This window comes from Dreissena polymorpha, chromosome 1, assembly GCF_020536995.1.
Source record: "Dreissena polymorpha isolate Duluth1 chromosome 1, UMN_Dpol_1.0, whole genome shotgun sequence".
In the NCBI taxonomy this organism is placed as follows: Eukaryota; Metazoa; Mollusca; class Bivalvia; order Myida; family Dreissenidae; genus Dreissena; species Dreissena polymorpha.
In genome coordinates, this window is record NC_068355.1 from 104,285,292 (window position 1) to 104,309,586 (window position 24,295).

Here is a 24,295-nt window from a genome sequence, read left to right on the forward strand (position 1 = left end):
AGATGTGAGTCATGCAATGTGTGTGGTCTCACTTATGAGTTAGATGTGACTCCTGCAATGTGTGTTGTCGCACCTGTGAGCTAGATGTAAGTCCTGCAATGTGTGTGGTCTCACCTGTGAGCTAGATGCCAGTCTTGAAATGTGTGTTGTCTCACCTGTGAGCTAGATGTGAGTCATGCAATGTGTGTGGTCTCAACTGTGAGCAATATGTGAGTCCTGCAATGTGTGTGGTCTCAATTGTGAGCTAGATGTGAGTCTTGAAGTGTGTAGTGTCTTACCTGTGAGCAAGATGTGGGTTCTGCAATGTGTGTGGTCTCAATTGTCAGATCGATGCGAGTCCTGCAATTTGTGTGGTCTCACCTGTGAGCTAGATGTGACTCCTGCAATTTATGTGGTCTCACCTGTGAGCTAGATGGGAGTCCTGCAATGTATGTGATCTCACTTGTGAGCTAGATGTGAGTCTTGCAATGTGTGTGGTCTCACTTGTGCATTTGATGTGACTCCTGCAATTTATATGGTCTCACCTGTGAGATAGATGTGAGTCCTGCAATGTGCGTGGTCTCATCTGTGAACTATATGTGAGTCTTGCAATGTGAGTGGTCTCACCTGTGAGCTAGATGTGAGTCCTGCAATGTGTGTGGGTTCACATGTGAGCTAGATGTGAGTCCTGCAGTGTGTGTGTTCTCAACTGTAAGCTAGATGTGAGTCATGCAATGTGTGTGGTCTCACTTGTGGGCTAGATGCGAGTCCTGCAGTGTGTGTGGCCTCACCTGTGAGCTAGATGTGAGTCTTGCAATGTGTGTGGTCTCACTTGTGCGCTAGATGTGACTCCTGCAATTTATGTGGTCTCATATGTGAGATAGATGCGAGTCCTGCAATGTGTGTGGTCTCACCTGTGAGCTTGATGTGAGTCTTGCAATGTGTTTGGTCTCACCTGTGAGCTAGTTGTGAGTCCTGCAGTGTGCTTGGTCTCAATTGTGAACTAGATGTGAGTTCTGCAATGTGTGTGGTCTAACCTGTGAGCTAGAAGTGAGTCCTGCAATGTGTGGTCTTACCTGTGAGCTAGATGTGATTGAAATGTGTGTGGTCTCACCTGTGAGCTAGATTTGAGTCCTGAAATGTGTAAGGTCTCACCTGTGAGCTAGATGTGAGTCCTGCATTGTGTGTATAGTCACCTGTTAGCCAGATGTAATTGAAATGTGTTTTCTCACCTGTGAGCTAGCTGTGAGACCTACAATGTGTTATGTCTCACCTGTGAGCTAGATGTGAGTCCTGCAGTGTGTGTAGTCTCACCTGTGAGCTAGATTTGAGTCTTGCAATCTATGTGGTCTCACCTGTGAGCTAGTTTTGAATGCTGCAATGTGTGTGGTCTCACCTGTGAGCTAGATATTAGTCTTGGAATGCGTGTGGTCTTACCTGTGAGCTAGATGTGAGTCTTGCAATGTGTGTGATCTCACCTGTGAGCTAGATGTGAGTCATGCAATGTGTGTTGTCTCACCTGTGAGCTAGATGCGAGTCCTGCAATGTGTTTGGTTTTAACTTGTGAGCTAGTTATAGTCCTGCAATCAGTGTGGTTTCACCCATGAGCTAGATGTGTGTCATGCAATGTGTGTTGTCTCACCTGTGAGCCAGATGTAAATCTTGCAATGTGTGTTGTCTCACCAGTGAGCTAGATGTGAGTCTTGAAATGTGTGTTGTCTCACCTGTGAGCTAGATGTGAGTCTTGAAATGTGTGTTGTCTCACCTGTGAGCTAGATGTGAGTCCTGCAGTGTATGTGGTCTAATCTGTAAGCTAGATAAGAGTCCTGCAATGTGTGTGTTCTCACCTGTGAGCTAGATGCGAGTTCTGCAATGTGTGTTGTCTCACCTGTGATCAAGATGTGAGTCCTGCAATGTGTTTGGTCTCACCTGTGAGCTAGTTGTGAGTCCTGCAATGTTTGTGGTCTCACCTGTGAGCTAGATGTGAGTCATGCAATGTGTGTTGTCTCACCTGTGAGCTAGATGTGATTTCTGCAATGTGTGTTGTCTCACTTGTGAGCTAGATGTGAGTCTTGCAATGTGTGTTGTCTCACCTGTGAGCTAGATGTGTCATGCATTGTGTGTTCTACCAGTGAGCTAGATGTGAGTCATGCAATGTGTGTGGTCTCACCTGTGAGTTATATGTGAGTCTTTTAATGTGTGTTGTCTCACCTGTGAGCTAGCTGTGGGTCCTGCAATGTGTGTGGTCTCAATTGTGAGCTAGATGTGAGTTCTGGAATGTGTGTTGTCTCACCTGTGAGCTAGATGTGAGTCCTGCAATGTGTGTGTTCTCACCTGTCAGCTAGTTGTGAGTCTTGCAATGAATGTGGGCTACATGTGAGTTCTGCAATGTGGGGTCACACCTGTGAGCTAGATTTAATTGTAATGAGTGTTCTTACCTAAGAGCTAGATGCGAGTCCTGCAATGTGTGTGGTCTCCTCTGTGAGCTTGATGTGGGTCCTACAATGTGTTATGTCTCACCTGTGAGCTTGAAGCGAGTCCTGAAATGTGTGTGGTCTCACCTGTGAGCTAGTTGCGAGTCCTACAGTGTGTGTGGTCTCACGTTAGAGCTAGATGTGAGTCCTGCAATGTGTGTAGTCTCACCTGTGAGGTAGATGTGAGTCCTGCAATGTGTGTGGTCTCACTTCTGAGCTAGAGGCAATTGCACTATTGTGTGTTCTCACCTGTGAGCTAGATGCGAGTCCAACTCAGATCGAGGCATCACTTCCTCACAGTAGTCCACATTGGGGCACACCACAAGTAGCTTGTCCAGCAGTCTGCAATAGTCAAACAAAACATGCACGTTTATGATAAGGGGCATGCATAAACTTCAGCCAATATATATAACACAACAAGATACACTGGTCAATAACATTATTCCTTGTAAAGATTAGACATGTCAACAATGTATGTTTGCAACTGTGCATTTAACCCCGATTTATGAACTAGTATTTCAATTAAAAACTTCTCTGTTAATAGGCTTGTTACCTTGGCCAAGTTATTTCAAAATCCTGATTGGGTCTGTTAGGCAACACTCTGTAAAATTATTTTACTTGTTCCAATGAATTTCTTAATGTGTTATTGACTAAACAAGTCTATATTCAATCATGTGACAGCTTAAGTTTGACCAATTTTCACCATAGGGACATGACTTGAACAAACTTAGTAGAGGACCTCTGTGTGATGTTTAATAATAAATATTACACCTCTTGGCTTTGCTGTATCCGAAAAGATTTTAAAAGGTATTTAATATGTAAGTCTATTTAAATAACGTGACCCCTGGAGCATTGCCAGTTTTTAATCTGAGTGAATGCTTGCTGTTTAACTTGCATTGTCACCTTTACCTTTGCCCAAGAGGTTAACTACTTTCACTGAAAACACCTGAATTTTCTTTTTTTATAATGACCATAATTTATGACTTTGGCCTTTGAGCTATGGGGCCATGAATGTATGTGTGACACTCTTTCTTATGGCGCTCATGGCTACCACAAAATTGTTGATAATCCATCCATGCTGGACAAAGTTATATATTGAACTTTCACCTTGGACAAAGATATATGAGTTTTAGTACAACTGCATGTATCTAAGGTGATAGATCTTCAGGTAGATTACAAAATATTATGTAAACTCAGGTACACCTACAACACTCATTATCAGATCAGTTCTGGATAATTGTTTATCAATGGGCATCTGACACTTCCGGTATTGAATGGTCAGGTCCATGATTAAGTACAATTTCAGGTACTCTTAAAGTAACTGAGGATTCAGGATAACCGAGGATTCAGGTTAACTGAGGATTCAGGTTAACCGAGGATTCAGATTAACCTGAGAATTCGGGTAGGGGGTTAAGTATATAAACCTGAAGTTATATTGAAGAGGAGGATTTGGGGAAAGGATGTTTTTGTTGTTTTTGGAGCTTTTAGAATGTATCTAAACTTAACATATTTCTGACGTGGTGTATATATTTTAAATGTCAAATGCTTGACTTCTGTTGGAAATGCTGAAATAAAATGTGTGAATATAATGTAAATAAACTGTAGTTGTAGAAACAAAAGACTTATTTAATTTCTACTAGCTCGGCTAGTGTACAAGTTACATGGAAATTCGTCCAAAAGGACTGGTGGCAGCATCCGTGAATAAGACCACAGGTTCTTGACTAAATTAAAATTTAGTTAAGATAATTTGTGCAAGGTTTAACTTTGATTGCTACTGTCGAAGTTTTAAATTTTGCGACAGGTGTCAGTTGTAGTGGCAGCCATTGTGTGAATACGTTTTTTGGCACTGTGACCTTGACCTTTGACCTAGTGACCTGAAAGTCAATAGGGGTCATCTGCGAGTCATGATCAATGTGCCTATGAAGTTTCATGATCCTTGGCATAAGCGCTCTTGAGTTATCATCCGGAAATCATCTGGTGGACGGACGGACCGACATGAGCAAAACAATTTCCCCCCTCTTCTTCAAAAGGGGGGAGGGGGGGCATAATGAGAAAACTGCCCCCCCTCCAAGAAGCCATGTTATCCAACTGACCCGAACCATTTTTGAACTCAACTCTCGTATCAAAGAAACAAATTTTCTGAGCAAATTTCATGAAAATGGGGCCAAAAATGTGACTTCTACTGTGTTCACATGTTTTTACTATATACATATAGAGAAAAATGCCCCGCCCACTGGCGGCCATGTTTTTTCACTGATCCCGACCATTTTCACACTCGTCCGAGATATCAATGAAACCAATGTTTTGACCAACTTTCATGATGATTGGGCAAAAATTGTGATTTCTAGAGTGTTTACAAGGTTTCTCTATAGCCAAATAGGGAAAACTGCCACTATATACATATAGAGAAAAATGCCCTGCCCACTGGCGGCCATGTTTTTTCACCGATCTCGACCATTTCCGAATTCTTCCGAGACATCAATTGAACCAATGTTTTGACCAATTTTCATGATGATTGGGCAAAAATTGTGACTTCTAGAGTGTTTACAAGGTTTCTCTATAGCCAAATAAGGAAAACTGGCGGCCATGTTTTTCAACGGATCGGAACTACTTTTGAACTCAACCAAGATATTATAAAGACAAACATTTTGACAAAGTAACATGAAGATTGGGCATGAAATGTGACTTCTACAGTGTATACAAGGTTTTTCTTTTTTTTGACCTAATGACATAGTTTTTGACCCGGCACAACCCAGTTTCGACCTCGGCTGAGATTTCATTGGGACAAAGCTTCTGACCAAGTTTCATGAAGATGGAACAAGAAATGTGGCCTCTAGAGTGTTTACGAGCAAATGTTTACGGACGTCAAAAATGACCTGTTTTTTCAAACATCTATCATGCACAATCTTAATTGCCAATTTGAAAATCTAAATGAATATCTAAATGCAACTGCTTCAATAACTCTTTAAATCACCATTTTATATGACACTAAATAAGCAATTGTAACTAGAGGTTTGTCACAGACGTGACGAATACCCCCACATGCCGCATTGACACATAATATTTTGCATGTCTTGTTCACAAAAAACAGCGGACACCATGCTCAATTTTTAAAACGCACTTAGTGACCCCTTGACCTAGTTTTTTACCCAGAAAGGCCCATGTTCTAACTTGGCCTTAAGATCATCTCCATAAAACTTCTGACCAAGTTTGGTGAAGATCGGATGTAAACTACTTGAATTAGAGAGCGGACACCATGCTGAATGTTAAACAAGAGGGCCATGATGGCCCTGTATCGCTCCACTGTTTTTTCTTTGCGAAAAAAAACGTGTAATGCGCATGGGTTGAAATGTACTCAAGCATGTGACTTTCTCATTCTATCCCTCGTCCCACTGGGCGCTAAAAATTGGAAGGGTGAGCATTTTTATACATGGAAAAAGTTACTATTGTGTTAACTAAACAGACTAAAAAGCCTGGGAATTGTTGCACAGGTCCTTTGCTTATAACGTAGGTACATTTATCTCTCCAAAAGATATTGTTGTTCTTTCTATTTCACATATTTTTAGATGCTGAAGATCAAATCTACGCATTTGATTTGAAACAGATTCACAAGACTCATAGGAATCAAAATGCCTTAACCCTTTACCAAACAACACATTTTGGACTTTACCACTTTGAAAGAGGTTGCAGACGTCAATTGAATTAAAATGGAATATGAAGGAAATGATCAGGTAGGGTAGAAATAATTGTGATAAAAGGAGAAATTGCTCATCAACCCACACATCCCTAAGACCAACAGGCCTGAGAATATTATGATAATCTAAAGATTATTTCTTTATATTTATAAATGTATTTAATTAAGTAATACATTTGACTTCTAAGATCAATTCATAACTTATATTAAGAAAATTATAAAATGGTCAGAAATATATATGAATTGTTGAGCAATTGACAATCATTTCAACAATTCATGAGTCACGATTCACAAATGGAGCAGTAATCATTAGTTATTAAAAAGCAGCATATACGATAGTTAAGAACATTGCACTTCATTACTTTCAACGCCTTCTCTTGGATACAAAGTTTGAGTTTACCATGCAGTATCATATATTGACTTTCCTTGAAATAATTATGTTCATGGAAGTTGTGTTTTTAAAATCAATAATATATTATTAAACTGGTTTTAACACTACAAAAAAGACATGAAATTAACATGTCATCCAAAATATTTTCATCCGGATATATGGTCACTTTCGACATATTTAAATAAACCCAGACTTTTTTCAGGTTATAAGAAAAACATTCATAACACATGTTCTTACTTCAATACCTTTGTAAGCAGTCACCATCTGACCTAAAATGGCACTAAATGACAGGGTTTTATCTAATGTTTACAAGATATGTTGATGTTGTTGTTGGTCGCAGCCAAACGGCCACAGTAATCTCCACTGGGAAACGTCATAGGTTCAGTTTTGTGACCCCCGGGGCCGGGTCAAATTTGAGCCCAGGGAAATAATTTGAAAATTTGGTAGAGGACTATAAGATATCACTCCATACCAAATATAGTAGCCCTAGGCTCTATAATTAGGAACAAGAAGATTTTTAAAGTTTGCACAAAATAGGCCTTATTTAAGCATATGTCCATTTTTGTGACCCCTAGGGCAAGGTCAAATTTGTTCCTAGGGGCATAATTTGAACAAACTTAAGTAGAGAACTATTAGATGTCACTACCTACCGAATTTGGTAGAAATAGGCCCAATGGTTATGGACAATAAGATTGTTATAGTTTGCACAAAATGGGCCCAATATAAGCATATGTTCAATTTTGTGACCCCTGGGGAACGGTCAAATTTGATCCCAGGGGCTTAATTTGAACAAACTTGGTACAAGACTATAAGATGTCATTACATACCAAATTTGGTAGCCCTATGCCATATGGTTATGGACAAGAAGATTTTTAAAGTTTGCACAAAATAGACCTTATATAAGCAAATTTTTTATTTGTTGACCCCCCAGGGCAGGGTCAAATTTGACCCCAGGGGCATAATTTGAACAAACTTGGTAGAGGACTATAAGATGTCACTACATACCAAATTTGGTAGCCCTAGGCCCAATGGTTATGGACGAGAAGATTTTTAAAGTTTTCACAAAAAAGGCCTTATATTATTAAAGCAAATTTTCAATTTTTTGACCCCCCGTGGCAGGGTCAAATTTGACCCAAGGGGCATAATTTGAACAAACTTGCTAGAGGACTATAAGATGTCACTACATACCAAATTTGGTAGTCCATGGCCCAATGGTTATGGACGAGAAGATTTTTTAAGTTTTCACAAAATAGGCCTTATATAAGCAAATGTTCAATTTTTTGATCCCCCGGGGCAGGGTCAAATTTGACCCCAGGGGCATAATTTAAACAAACTTGATAGAGGACTATAAGATGTCACTACATAGCAAATTTGGTAGCCCTAGGCCCAATGGTTATGGACAAGAAGATTTTTAAAGTTTGCACAAAATAGGCCCAATATAAGCATATTTTCAATTTTTTACCCCCTTGGGGCAGGGTCAAATTTGACCCCAGGGGCATAATTTGAACAAACTTGGTAGAGGGCTATAAGATGTCACTACAAAGCAAATTTGGTAGCCCTAGGCCCAATGGTTATGGACAAGAAGATTTTTAAAGTTTGCACAAAATAGGCCTTATATAAGCAAATTTTCAATTTTTTACCCCCCCCGGGGCAGGGTCAAATTTGACCCCAGGGGCACAATTTGAACAAACTTGGTAGAGGACTATAAGATGTCACTACATGGCAAATTTGGTAGCCCTAGGCCCAATGGTTACGGACAAGAAGATTTTTAAAGTTTGCACAAAATAGGCCCAATATAAGCAAATTTTCAATTTTTTAACCCCCCGGGGCAGGGTCAAATTTGACCCCAGGGGCATAATTTGAACAAACTTGGTAGAGGACAATAAGATGTCACTACATACCAAATTTGGTAGCCCTACACCATACGGTTATGGACAAGAAGATTTTTAAAGTTTGCACAAATACCTTATATAAGCAAATTTTCAATGTTTTGACCCCCCGGGGCAGGGTAAAATTTAACCCCAGGGGCATAATTTGAACAAACTTGGTAGAGAACTATAAGATGTCACTACGTAGCAAATTTGGTAGCCCTAGGCCCAATGATTACGGACAAGAAGATTTTTAAAGTTTGCACAAAATAGGTCTTATATAAGCAAATTTTCAATTTTTGACCCCCCGGGGCAGGGTCAAATTTGACCCCAGGGGCATAATTTGAACAAACTTGGTAGAGGACTATAAGATGTCACTACATACCAAATTTGGTAGCCCTAGGCCTAATGGTTATGGACAAGAAGATTTATAAAGTTTGCACAAAATAGGACTTATATAAGCAAATTTTCAATTTTTTGACCCCCAGGGGCAGGGTCAAATTTAACCCCAGGGGCATAATTTGAACAAATTTGAAAGAGGTTCACCACAGGAACATTCCTGAGAAATTTCATCAGATTTGGACAGTTTAGGAGAAGAAGATGTTTAAAGAAAAAGTAAACGCACGCACACACACATGACTGACACAGGACCATGACATAAGCCCCGCTGTCCTTTGGCCAGTGCAGCTAAAAACGCACTAAGTGACCCCGTGACCTAGTTTTAGGCTCGGAATGGCCCATGTTCAATCTTGTCCTAGAGATCATTTAGATAAAACTTGTGACCAAGTTTGGTGAGGATTGGATGAAAACTACTAGAATTAGAGAGCGGACAATATGGTGAAGTTTAAAACGCACTAAGATACCCTGTGACCTAGTTTTTGACCCGGCATGACCCATATTCAAACTTGACCTACACATCATCTAGATACAACTTCTGACCAAGTTTGGTGAAGATTGGATGAAAACTACTTGAATTATAGAGCGGACAACATTGTGATGTTTAAAATGCACTAAGTGACCCTGTGACCTTGTTTTTGACCCGGCATGACCCATATTCAAAATTGCCCTAGACATTATCAAGATACAACTTCTGACCAATTTTGGTGAAGTTTGGATAAAAACTACTTGAATTAGCGAGCGGACAACATGGTGAGGTTTAAAACACACTAAGTGACCCCGTGACCTAGTTTTCGACCCGGCATGGCCCATGTTCAAACTTGACCTACACATCATCTAGTTACAACTTCTGACCAAGTGTGGTGAAGATCGGATTTAAACTACTTGAAATAGAGAGCAGACACCATGCTCAATGTGTAAAACGTACTATGTGACCCTGTGACCTAGTTTTTATCTGGCATGGCCCATGTTCGAACTTGGCCTTCAGATCATCTAGATAAAACTTCTGACCAAGTTTGGTGAAGATCAGATAAAAACTACTTGAATTAGAGAGAGGACACCATGCTGAATGTTAAAAAACGCACTAAGTGACCCCGTGACCTAGTTTTCACCCGGCAAGGCCCATGTTCAAACTTGGCCTAGACATCATGTAGATACAACTTCTGACCAAGTTTGGTGAAGATCGGATGAAAACTACTTGAATTAGAGAGCGGACAACATGCTGAATGTTTAAAGCGCACTAAGTGACCCCGTGACCTAGTTTTTGACCTGGCAAGGCCCATGTTCAAACTTGGCCTAGACATCATGTAGATTCAACTTCTGACCAAGTTTGGTAAAGATCGGATGAAAACTTCTTGAATTAGAGAGCGGACAACATGCTGAATGTTTAAAGCGCACTAAGTGACCCCGTGACCTAGTTTTTGACCCGGCAAAGCCCGTGTCCGAACTTGGCCTAGACATCATGTAGATACAACTTCTGACCAAGTTTGGTGAAGATCGGATGAAAACTACTTGAATTAGAGAGCGAATACTTAATACGGACCGACAGACAGATCGACCGACCGACAAGTTCACTCCTATATACACCCTAAACTTCGTTTGTGGGGGTATAATAAACAACTCAAAATTAAATAGCATTAAGCTTATTAAAATTTAGCACAGCTTCAAAAACAAAATACAACAAAGAACTCTATATTTGTTATCAGTAATTATAATCAGTATTACCTTTTTCGATCAATATGTACATCACACAACAAGTCTCTTTATATTGTTTTGCGATTTTTACAGTTTGCTAAATTTTCGACCACCTTTATTTATTTCACATGTCTTTAATCTGTTATTCACAACTTTTTGACTCTAGGTCTGTGGTGCAATAAACCTGCCCTGACCGTTTAAGAAAGGTACAATTACGCATGGAATCACCATTGAGGGGATTCCGGTCTTGAGGAGATGTTTTACAAAAGGTTTTATAGGGAAAAAATGGGACCTGACAATTTGTCCAGTTTAGACAGGATTCCGGTATATAGAGGATCTGGTTTAGAAGGTTTTCACTGTATCTTGTTATGATGAAGAATCAAATTTTTTAAAACAACCCCGGGGAAACAGGTTCATTAACTTCATGAATTTATTCATGAACTTCTTGAACTTCGTGAATTTACTTCATAAAATTCATGAACCAGTTCAAGAATGGACAAAATGTTCATGAATAACACATAAGTATTCATGAACTCCAAGTTCATTAACTTGAAACAGGTTCATGATATTCATGAATTTATTTATGAACTTCATGAATTTATGTCACAAACTTCATGAACAAGTTCAAGAATGGACAAAATATTAATGAATAACACAAGTATTCATGAACTCCAAGTTTATGACCTTGGCACAGGTTCATGAATTTCATTAATTTATACATGAACTTAATACACTTCATGAACTAGTTCATGAACAGAATATTGCTGTTTTTGCAAAGGAAGAATAGTGTGTGCACAGGAAATTGAAACGGAAGCAATATGAATGAAGCCACATGGTTTATGTTATTTGGAAATGTAAGTCTTTCATAAAGTACCGGCTAAACTGATCAGCCATTGGATCCATTTCAACTTCCTTGGCACTGTGTTCACTTATGTTTCCCAATTTTTGCTACATTGTATCACTCTTTCCTCTGCGTTATGAATTTTTTTGGTCATAAACAGGATCAGAAGCATAACCCATCATTTCATACTCATTAACTGTTTGCCAACATACCAATGAAGTGTCAGCAATTCTAATGCTTTTATTCCAATGTTAAATTTTATCTTTAAGTTCTTTCAGTTTACAAGGAATATCGCTCCTGTAGATTTTAATGACTGTGTTAAATAAGCTTTATTACATATCTTTGTTGTGTTATTCTTCGTCTTTAAAATGAAGATCCTCAAATCATACAATTTTTATGAAAATATTAAACTGGGAATAAAATATAATTTTTCTGTTGTTATCATATTTCCATTGTTTGCCCTGTTTAAATAATTATCAACTTGTCTTTTAACAGTTCTATATTTATCTTTGTGAAACCTGTTCATGAACAAATTCATTAAGTTCATGAACCTTTTATTTCAGAGGTCATTAATTTGTTCATGAAAAGTTCATAAAATCGAAAAGTTCATGAAACATAAATGTTGTGTTTCATGAATATCTTGTTCATAAATTGATTCATGAATATATTCATGAAGTTCATGAACCTTTTTGTTTCAGAGTTCATGAATTTGTTCATGAATAAGTTGGAATAATTCTAAAAGTTTGTGAAACATGAATTTAGCTTTTAAAGAATATATTGTTCATGAATTGATTCATGAATAATAGGTCAAAGCTTTCTCAAAACAAGGGCTGTTTGTAAAACATGCATGCCCCCCCATATGGGCTGTAAGTTGTAGTGGCAGCCATTGTGTGAATACGTTTTTTGTCACTGTGACCTTGACCTTTGACCTAATGATCTGCCAATCATGATTAATGTACCTATGAAGTTTCATGATCCTAGGCCTAATTATTCTTGAGTTATAATCCGGAAACCATTTTATTGTTTCGAATCACTGTTACTTTGACCTTTGACCCAGTGACCTGAAGATTAATAGAGGTCATCTGCCAGTCATGATCAATGAACCTATGAAGTTTCATGATCCTAGGCGTAAGCATTCTTGAGTTATCATCCGGAAACCATTTTACTATTTTGAGTCACTGTGACCTTGACCTTTGACCTAGTGACCTGAAAATCAATATGGGTCATCTGCCAGTCATGATCAATGTACCTATGAAGTTTCATGATCCTAGGCGTAAGCATTCTTGAGTAATCATCCGGAAACCATTTTACTCTTTCGAGTCACTGTGACCATGACCTTTGACCTAGTGACCTGAAAATCAATAGGGGTCATCTGCCAGTCATGATCAATGTTTCTATTAAGTTTCATGATCCTAAGCGTAAGTATTCTTGAGTTATCATCCGGAAACCATTTTACTATTTAGAGTCACTGTGACCTTGACCTTTGACCTAGTGACCTAAAAAAAATATAGGGGTCATCTGCCAGTCATGATCAATGTACCTATGAAGTTTCATGATCCTAGGAGTAAGCATTCTTGAGTTATCATCCAGAAACCACATAATTATTTAGAGTCACTGTGACTTTGACCTTTGACCTAGTGACCTGAAAATCGATAGGTTTCATCTGCCAGTCATGACCAATATACCTATGAAGTTTCATGATCCTAGGCCTAAGCATTCTTGAGTTATCATCCTGGAAACCATTTTACTATTTCGAGTCACTGTGACCTTGACCTTTGACCTAGTGACCTGAAAATCAATAGGGGTCATCTGCCAATCATGATAAATGTACCTATGAAGTTTCATGATCCTAGGCCTAAGCATTTTTGAGTTATCATCTGGAAACCATTTTACTATTTAGAGTCACTGTGACCTTGACCTTTGACCTAGTGACCTGAAAATCGATAGGGGTCATCTGCCAGTCATGATCAATTTACCTATGAAGTTTCATGATCCTAGGCCTAAGCGTTCTTGAGTTATCATCCGGAAACCATCTGGTGGACGGACCGACCTACATGTGCAAAACAATATACCCCCTCTTTTTCGAAGGGGGGCATAATAAGTGCTGAAATGAACTTCCATTTACATAAGGCTGTGACCTTGATCTTTCACCTTGTAGACCTCAAAATCAATTGGAGACTTTCCTTTCATCTGTGTAACCACTGAAGTAATTTGAATTATCGTAGGTCAGAGCATTAGCCCTGTTGACCTCAAATCTATGTATGTTTGCCTTTTTTCCATAGAATCCATAAAAGAAACAAGCATGGTTTTAATGTCAACGTTTATTCTCTAGATTATATGCTGAAACCAACTGTCTATGGGCTGATAACCTCCAAACTGACTTGCTGACAGGCACTAAGAAATAAACCAGTACCCCAGTTTTTTTAAGAGGGCAAAATAAATGTGTTTTGCCTCTGAAACAAATTTTGTTTTAACATTGCTTTATTTGTTATATAATGAATTGAATACAATGTTTTGGATTTTGTTACTTTCATATGCAAACGCTTAAATGTCAATTACTTTTAGACTGAATGATCAAATCAACTAAATTTGAAGTTTTGCACTCAAATGTTCTTGTGCCAAGTTTTGAGAATGTTTTTTGTTCAGCACATCAACTTAAATCTCAAAGAGAAATTACAAATCATGTCTGTTGTCCAACACAAGTTGTTATGGGTTTCAAGAATACATGGATTAAAGGTTGAGCTGATATCCTGCTTAAGAAGACTCCCAGATCAGGGCTGACTTATATTGTGTGCCAGCGTGACCACTGCAGGCTTTGTTAAAGAACGTATAGCCTGACAGACAGGCATCTGTAAGTCTTCATGATCCTATCGCAATCCCATAATATGCCTTAAGTCTGATTTATGTAGTAGTTAGGTGACTTGATACACAACTATGGATGTTAATTGTGTCTGATTAATTTCTGAAAAGACATATCAATATTAATATTTTGTTGGGACCTTACTATCGATTAAGGAATATACATTTATTGAATAGTTGACCATTAAAATATATTTGACACTCGCAAATAGGATAATGTTAAATTGTTATTATATGTGTCTTGTTCTGATAAAACTGGGCATAATACATGTGCGTAAAGTGTCGTCCCAGATTAGCCTGTGCAGTCCACACAGGCTAATGAGGGACGACACTTTTCGCCTAAACTTGATTTTCGGTAAAGAGGGACTTCCTTGAAACTAAAAATACCATAAAAGCGGAGTGTCGTCCCTGATTAGCCTGTGTGGACTGCACAGGCTTATCTGGGACGACACTTTACGCACATGAATTAAGCCCAGTTTTCTCAGAACAAGACACATATTATATATATATATATATATATATATATATATATATATATATATATATATATATATATATAGTGGTCCTTGATTTTAGAATAAATTATAAAACAGAACACCATTATCATACATCAGAAATTTTTCATATACTAATCAACATGTTTATGTTTACATCTCCCAAACATGTTTTCTGAAATATAAGTAGTGCTTTTTTATACCATTTTGGGAATGGGGCTATGTTGTTATTGTTTAAAACAACAAGCTGAAGACATGAAATGTAACATATTATTGAGAAATGTAAGGTCATTTGGGAAAAATTTGAGATTGGGACTGGTTTGCCCCATATTTTAAAACAAATCCACTAAAAAGCAACTTCTTTCACAGCAAATATGCATTGTTGTTCATTAAAATTCACTTGTGACATTTAAATTTCATAAAAAACTAGGACAGTCATTCAAGATGTTGATTTATTCAATCAATTTTCAAGGGACATAATTTTTCAACAAATAGTGTGACATACACAAACAGAACTTTTCACATGTTTTTCCCAAAATGCGCCCCATTTTTCATACAGGCGTATAATAACATAGTTAACTGCTTAACAGTCAAAACAACATATCTAGAATGTTTCATGTAAATACACAATAAACAGTAACAAGTAAACTACACAAAGTACACTGCAGCGTAAAATAATTCAAAACTACAACATTTTCCAAACTTTTCCTACGTTCAAAGGCACAAAACTGTGCTAAGCATATCTTGCCAAAAACATAAGCAACACACAAAATCAAATAACTTCTGAATAAACAACAACTAGCTATACTTAGTTTAAACTTAATCAAAAGAAAAACAAAGAGATGAGTTCATGACAAAAAGTACACATGTAAAATGATGTAAGTATGAACAATTTGCCCATGTTGAACAGCACATAACTGTGCAAAAACAGTGCAACTTGCGCAAAACATCATCCTGCTGATCTACATAGATATATGGAGGATATTGGTGGATTCGGTGGATTATCGATTTTAATTCACGAGTGATCATAGAAAAAATATTTTTTTCTATGATCACGAGTGAATTAAAATCGATATTCCACCAAATCCAACAAATTTTCTTTTTATTTTATGCTTTTTTCACCGTTTCTATACATTGTTAAAGAGTTTAACTAAAGAATTTTGCTGGGATAATGACGTCATTTCGTATAAAAAATTATGTCACTTCACAGTAAACAGTGAAACAGTGAAATTATCAGTATTAATTCACTGATATTTCTCTATAAACCACCGGAAAACATAACATAAAATAGCAATTATACATAAAGTTTTACTTCAGTTAGAAGAAAACTAAGAGAATAGTTCAGAGTACACATTAAGAACCTGACAGACTGACAGAAAAGTTCACAACAGGAAGTACACATTATAGCAAACTGACAGACAAATGAACCAAATGACCGACCGACAGGGTGTGAATCTAGTATACCCCCTACAAACTTTGTTTGCAGGATATAACAACTACCTTTTTTATACAAAAACTGCCCCCTCTCATCTTTGGTAAGACCCAGAACCTGCCACAACACTTAAGAGCTCTTAGACCATTGTACCAGGTAGAATCAGCAAACATTATCACTCAGAACATATATAGAAATCACAAGATCACAATGAGGATAAATTATACATGTTCAAAAAATCCTAGTAAAACCTGATTTGCACAATTAACAAATGTATGCATGTTTCATAGCCTGAAATTGTATTTAATGAACATCTGTGCAAAAACAACACCACAAAATAGAATCAACATCTGTGACATAAAATACAATAATACATTGTCAGTATAAAGTGTCAGAGTTACCACCAGACTAAATGCACAGCTAGTTCAAATATAACAATTATCAATTTACAATTAAAATACAATACTCATGAATTATTAATTTTTGTTATGTCCTTTTACTGTATAATTAACGTCAATACAGTTATATTAATCTTAACAGACTCCAGTGAACTCATTCGCTTGAATGCTGTGATGTTCTTACTTAATGTGGAGCTGCTCATAATGCTACATAATTATCACGTACATACTTAATCATTCAATTAAGTGTTCCAAGTCTGAAAGCAATAGCTATGATACTTTAGGAGTAAAATGGACCAAAACACAAAACTTAACCAAATTTTCATTTTTCTAAGTATAAAAGGGGCCATAATTTTGTCAAAATGCCAGTCAGAGTTACATAACTTTGCCTGCCCAGTCCTTTCATGATAGTAAGCAAGGGAAGCAAGTTTGAATGCAATAGCTTTGATACTTTATGAAAAAAGTGGACCTAAACACAAAACTTAACCGGACGCCGACGCCGCTCAGGTGATGACATAAGCTCATAATTTTTTTCAAAAGAGTTATGCACCTTGATCTACACAATTGTCTTGTTGCCATAAAGAAGTACCCGTATTCCAAGTTTGAGTTAAATATCTTTGATAGTGTTAAAGTTTTAGAAATTTAACAACATATTCTATGTTAAAAAGGGGCATAACTTTAAAAATATTGTTAACAGAGTTATTCAGCTAGACCTAAACAAGTGTCCTGTCCCCATAAGGAAGTAGTCCAAGTCTGAATTGATTATCTTCGATAGTATTCAAATTATTGAACTTATTAAAAAAATTAACCTGAAATTCTAAGTTAAAAAGGGGCATAACTCTAAAAATAATGCTGACAGAGTTATGCATCTTGACCTACACAATTGTCTTGTTGTCATAAAGAAGTATTCCAAGTTTGAGTTAATTATCTTTGATAGTGTTAAAGTTATTTGACTTTATAAAAAACTTTAACCAAAGCCGACGCCGGGGCGAGTAGTATAGCTCTCATTTTTCTTTGAAAAGTCGAGCTAAAAACCAAGTTTTTGCATAAAAAAATCCCCTTAATATTTTTTACATAAAAAATCCCCTTTGATTTTTTACCTTAGATTTTTTACCTGATGTAGACTAAATTGACCAAACTTTTTTTTAAAGACACTCACTAAGATAACTATTAAGGATGTATTACCAAAACCGATTTTGTGCGTAATTATACCATGATACATGTAAAATAATACTTAATGTATAATAATGACTTTACTAAATTCCATTTTCAGACATGGCGAAAGACCGTCACAATTCACAGGCCAGACTGGCCTACAAGGAGGATAAATTTACAGGCCAGTTGTAAATTTCACAGGATTCAATTTTAAGTTTTATTTCAGGAGGTAAATTCAAAATGGTCAAAAATAGTGTGAAAGGCTGATTTTGGGACATAAATTTAGCATATGCTTCAGTTCGGGGGAAATATTTACACCCAAAAAATATAAACTTGAGTGTTATCAATGTCTTTAGCAGAGATTAATTAATACATTTTCAATGTTTACTTTTTAATAGATTCCATTTCACTAACATGCCATTACAGAAAACTATATAGAGTGACAAACATAATAAAGCAGGATATGCAAATGAATCTGATTATTCAATCGAACCATGTTTTTCTGTTTCCATTTCCGAACCAGAATCTTGCAGATGTATTTTTCTTCATAAGTAGATTGAACTTTAAATTACAAAAACTTGTTCTGTGACATTCAAAACCTATATAAATTTTTCATAACAATTATTTATTCTCCATCGTTGAATGATAAACACTTTTCATTTATCCATATTAATTGGACAAAGTCCGTCATTAATTTGATTATTTGTAATTTTTAGCTGAGCATTGAAACTTCTTTTCATTGTCCTCCATCTTGAAATATTACCACATGCCTGCAACGCTACGTTTGTGAAACAATTGTTCAGCCTATTGTCGTTTAGCAAAAACTCGATACGCTCCGTTAACGTTTGGAATAATTCTCGAAATTTATTGATGCTGCAGTGTAAAACTGGCGTACGAAATCGATGAAAATGAGCTTTATTTATTAATGAGATATCATCAGGGTTTTTTTCCCACTTTTTGGGAAGATAGCCCATGGCTTTGGAATTTGGAATTTTATCGGCATTTTCATGAAATTGGAAAAATAAATTCATTAGCCTTTTTTTCCACACGAAAAGTCCACTGATTAGGGAAATACTAAATTTGATTTAACTATTTATAATCATTCAAATTAAAAGAAAAAAAATCATATAATACTTTGTTAGATGTAATTGAATTAAAATTGAGATAAAATACACATAAGACTTCTTTCTAAAAAAAAAAAAAAAAAAAAAAACATTTTTTTATTTTTTGTTTTTTTTTTGGCAATTGGGAATTTTTTGCCACATTTTGGGAAAAAAGTACACTTTTTGGGATTGGGAACATAGCCGAATTTCGGCTATAAAATCGGGCCAAAAAAAACCCTGATCATACACCGGTAAACACAAAATAATGTTGTTGTAAAAGCTGCAAGTGGGTTACAATCTTTGAAGCAAACAAGAGCTGTCACCATAGGATGACACATGCCCCCTTTAAACGTGTTGATAGAAGTTATGACCATTTTACCATGCTAAATCCTTGAAATGCACTAAGTGACCCCGTAACCTAGTTTTTGACCCGGCATGACCCATATTCGAACTTGACCTAGATATTGTCTAGATACAACTTCTGACCAAGTTTGGTAAAGATTGGATGAAAAGTATTTGAAATAGAGAGCGGACACGAAAAGTGTGACAGACAGAAAGACTGACAGACTTACAGACGGACAGTGCCAAAACTATATACCCCCTTTTCTTTGAAAGGGGGCATAAAAATTACCTGATTGTCAGTAGGTCTGATGATCAGATGGGCTTACACCATGTTCATTGCTTAGTTGAAAATTCAGTACTCTAGAGCATATTAGATTGGTTCTCTGCTGTTTACTTTTGCAGTGTGAACATATGATTAATTCTGATTGAGTACTGTCCATTTGCACGGGTTTTTTGCATGCAAACATTTGCAAGTAATGCTAATTCTACAAGGTTTTTGTAAGATTTGGACCTCGTGACCAAGATTTTGACCACACATGACCTAATGTGAAACTTTGCCTAGATATCATCAAGAAAAACATCCTGGTCAAGTACCATCATTATTGGACCAAAACTATGGCCTCTAGTCTGTTTACAAGGTTTTTGTAAGATTAGACCCCATGACCTAGATTTGTCCCCACATTACCAAATGTCAAACTTAACCTAGATATTGTCCAGACAAACATCCTGGTCAAGTTTCATCATTATTGAACCAAAATTCTGGCGTATGGAGTGTTTACGAGGTTTTTGTAAGATTTGACCTGGTGACCTATATTTTGACCCCTCATGAGCAAACATCAAACTTTGCTTACAGAAATAAATATTATGACAAAGATTCATAAAATCTGCAACAAAATTGTGACCTCTACAAGGATTTTGTATAATATCATGAAAATTTTGACAATATAAGGGCAATAATTCTGGCATTTATTATGCGATTTTGCTCATTATCATACTTGACTGAGATCATGTGGCCATATAGCTTCTCAGCAACTTTGATAAAGAATGCTTGAGAAATGTGAGTGCTAGAGTGTTTACAAACCAAATGTTGATGGACGGACATCGGACAAAGACAGATCCTAAAACCTCACCTGAGCAATCAGGAGAGCTAAAAAGTGTTTGTTTTTCACCTATCTGAGCCATTTTCCAACTTGTCCGAGATATCAATAAAACCAATGTCTTGACTTAGTTGAATGATGATTAGGCAAACAAGAGCTGTCTCCATCGGAAGACATATGCCCCCGAAAAACGCTTTTTCGAAACCTAAACATAGATTTCGCAACCCTAAACGCGAACCCTAAGTTCAAGTTCAAGGTCAAAGGGGTCAAAATTTGTGCGTATGGAAAGGCCTTGTCCATATACACATGCATACCAAATATGAAGGTTACATCTTAAGCGACATAGAAGTTATGAGCATTTTTCGAAACCTAAATGCAAAAGTGTGACGGACAGACCGACAGTGCAATCACCATATACCCTCCTTTGGGGGGCATAAAGATATGACTTCTACAGTGTTCACAAGGTTTCTCTATACACTGTAACTCCAATATAACGCGCTCCGTTATAACGCTGAATCCAATATAACGCGGAGGGTGCTTGGATCCCATTTTTCCTCCAACCTTCCATTTGATTTCTGATTCAAATCCGTATTATGTAACTTCATGTATTTTCAGACAATTCATAGATGGCGGCAATCACATGTTGATTGCTTTATTCAACCGTCCGTTGAACCGCTTATAATCGCCTCAAGGTTAAACAACACGGACAGCTAATTGGTGTTAATCTGTTGTGTAATGTCAATAAAGGTGTGAAAAACTCGCGTGTCAGTGTTTATTACATGTATTCCTCATCAGAGCGGTTCAATGCGATAATTTTCATAAGTTAAGTTCAAGCGGGATAGTTATACAATTAAAGTAATTCAAAACGATTGAAACATTCTTACTTTGATATGGTTGCAGTTTGACTATATTAAATGAGCGGCTGTGAAATATACTGCCTACTGTATAAAACAACTATTTCTGTCATTTCATTATCATTCTAGTATTATGTCATTTAATCTTTCAGTTCGTGTATAAGAAATTAAATAATGCAGACAATTTATTGACATGCGAACGCAGTGTACCGGTAATTGTTAACAGAGTTTCACTTTCATTTTCGCGCGGTATCAGAAAGTCCCCGGGAAACACGTTTTTTGCATGCGTATGACGCAATAAAACAATTTTTTGTACATGAGTAGTATTGCATTCAATCTAAATTTAAAGTCGCTTGTCCAATGAAAGCTCTGCCCCATAATGCACTGTACTCTTAACACTTCTGAAAATGGCATATATGCGTACGGTTGTGTTTACGAATTTCTTAAACATATATCATCATTAATGTTCAAGATTATTATTTTTTAAGTGATGTTGCAATTTTATTGGATTATAGGATAAATGTGCACATAAGAAAAGCGGTACGTATACTGTTATCGATCATTTCGGTTTATATGCATGTGTTTGCGTCAACACAGCATGGCAATATACATGACCTATATTATAGGCTATTCTATACCTGGTTTTTTTATAGCGCCCTGCAGTAAATGAGCTCAAAACCTATAACGCGGATCCGTTATAACGCTGTTTCGTGGCTTGGACCCCATTGACCGCGCTATATTGGAGTTACAGTGTAGTCATATAAGGAAAACTGCCCCACCCACCTGGCGGCCATGTTTTTAGACCGATCGGGACCATTTTCGAACTCATCTGAGACATAAATAAAACCAATGTTTTCACCAAGTTTCATTTTCAAACTCAACTCATGATCTAGAAAACAAATGTTCTGACCAAATATCATTGTGACTTCTAGAGTGTTCACAAGGTTTCTCAATAGCCAAATAAGGAAAGCTGCCCCGCCAACTGGCAGCCATGTTTTTCAACGGACCAGAACCACTTTTAAACTCAACCAACATATCATTGAGACAAACATTTTGACAAAGTAACATGAAGATTGGGCATGAACTTCTACAGTGTTTACAAGGTTTTTCTTTTTTTTGACCTAGTGACCTAGTTTTTGACCAGGCATGACCCAGTTTCGAACTGGACTGAGGTATCATTGGGACAAAGCTTCTGAGCAAGTTTCATGAAGATCGGACAAGAAATGTGCCCTCTAGAGTCCTCTAGAGTGTTTACGTACAAATGTGGACGGACGGACAGACAACGGACAAAGACCAACACAAAAGCTCACCTGAGCAATCAGGTGAGCTAAAAAGACAGGAAGGACAAAATCAAACAATTATAATCTCAAAGTGGTATTATGGATTTTTTAATGATTCACATATCACACAAATGTATATTAATTACTTTAGTAAATTTAATTTTACTATTTAAATTTTCCCCTAAAATTTCAATAACAACCAGAAGGACAAAAACAAACCTATAGTCTCAAAGTAGTTTCATGGATTTTTTTACAATCTCTGCTTACATTATAATGCAGCTATTTTAAATGTGCACCACAAATCCCACAAATATTAATGAGTATCACAAAATAACATCTCTTACTTGGCTGGCGACAGCACCAGGTCCCCCACATAAGACCTTCTATCCATTATTCTTCATGAGCTGTATTGAACAATGTGGTGTTCAAGCACTTCAAAACATGACCATCATATACATTTTCTCTCTCTTTTAGTTTTGCATTTCATAGAAAAAATAGCTGTTCTAAAACCAGTGGATAAATAATCTAAACCTTAAATCACTTAACATAGTCATTATTAGGTTGCAATGTTCGTCATTTTTGATATAAAATACATAATTCATTACTAATTCCAAATATATGATTATAATCTTTTGAAGCCATCACGCTATTAACTGTTTTCTGACTTATATTTATAATATCCAATAGTCACTGTCCTCTGAGTTTGAAATTAATCAATTCCTATACAATGCACTGCTCAGGTTAAGAGCTCTCAATCAATTGAAAATCCGTGTGATAACACTTTACAAATTAAGCCTACATACTTTCACTATTTAACATTGACAATATTTCAAAACCTGCTCACAGGATCCTGTGTAGGATTGCTACCACAACTACTACACTGGCCTTTTACTGCCAATATCAGAAACCTGTACTTTGAAGCAAACACTAAGTAAGCAGCAACAATTCCAATATCCAGCCAAACATAGGCTTTGATGATATCCAGTGTTCTTTTCTGTAAAGCTCTTCTCAATGAATCACAAACAATTGGACCATAGACAAAGGACCAGGACCATTTTGGCAATAAACAGAAAGATATATTTTTCTCTATAGCAAGGGGCAACTGGTCAAGAAGCTGATACCCCCAATACAAAAGTTTGTTAACAGACCACTATGTTAATCAAATATTTGACATTTGACCTTTAAGTATGATATTGACCTTTGAGCTACAGACACAGATTTTCACACAACATGGTATGGGCTCTTTGTTATGACCATTGGAACCAAGCAAATATGTCACAAATCCACAAAACAAGAATGCCTTTTCAAATTAACAACAATATACCAAAAATTCTTATTTAAAGAACAACTTTTAATTTAAGCAAACTACAGCTGCTTTATCTGACAAAAAAAAATCCAGCAGGCATATTAAATCTTTGGATTTGCCAAATAAAAGTAGGACACTGATCTGAAAGACAATTAACAACAAATGTATGCAGTGATTTTTTGTGCCCAAAATTACCGCAGATATTCGGCTGCTTCCCAATTGCAAAAATCAACGTTTTTTTCCCAAAGTTCTGACGAAAATGTGCACACAAAAAATGCAAAATTTTCCGAATAAACCTTTTTAGATTATAATGTTATACGGCGATAATGTCGCATAACAAGTGCCAATCGAGCATGTCGAGTTGTCACCGAAAGACAACTGACTTACGTATTGGTTAGCGAATGCAGCTGAATACACTGTAACTCCAATATAACGCTCTCTGTTATAACGCTGAATCCAATATAACGCTGGTGGGTCTTGGATCCCGTTTTTTCTCCAACCTTCCATTTCTAATTCAAATCCATGCTATGCAACGTCATGTATTTTCAAACAATTCAATGATGGCGGCGATCACATCTTGATTGCTCAATTCAACAGTCTGTTGAACCGATTTTAATCGCTTTGAGGTTAAACAACA

General features: G+C 36.8%; 1 protein-coding gene across 3 annotated transcripts in view; it reads right to left on the bottom strand.

The window, feature by feature from the left end:
- The window catches only part of LOC127865184 (ligand of Numb protein X 2-like), a 185,798-nt gene that overhangs the window by 52,011 nt on the left and 109,492 nt on the right, over positions 1-24,295 (bottom strand). For all 3 annotated transcript variants that reach the window (XM_052405157.1, XM_052405156.1, XM_052405158.1), the window contains exon 4: positions 2,703-2,795. In XM_052405157.1, the coding sequence (XP_052261117.1) occupies positions 2,703-2,795 (93 nt within the window). The remainder of the gene's footprint in view (positions 1-2,702; positions 2,796-24,295) is intronic.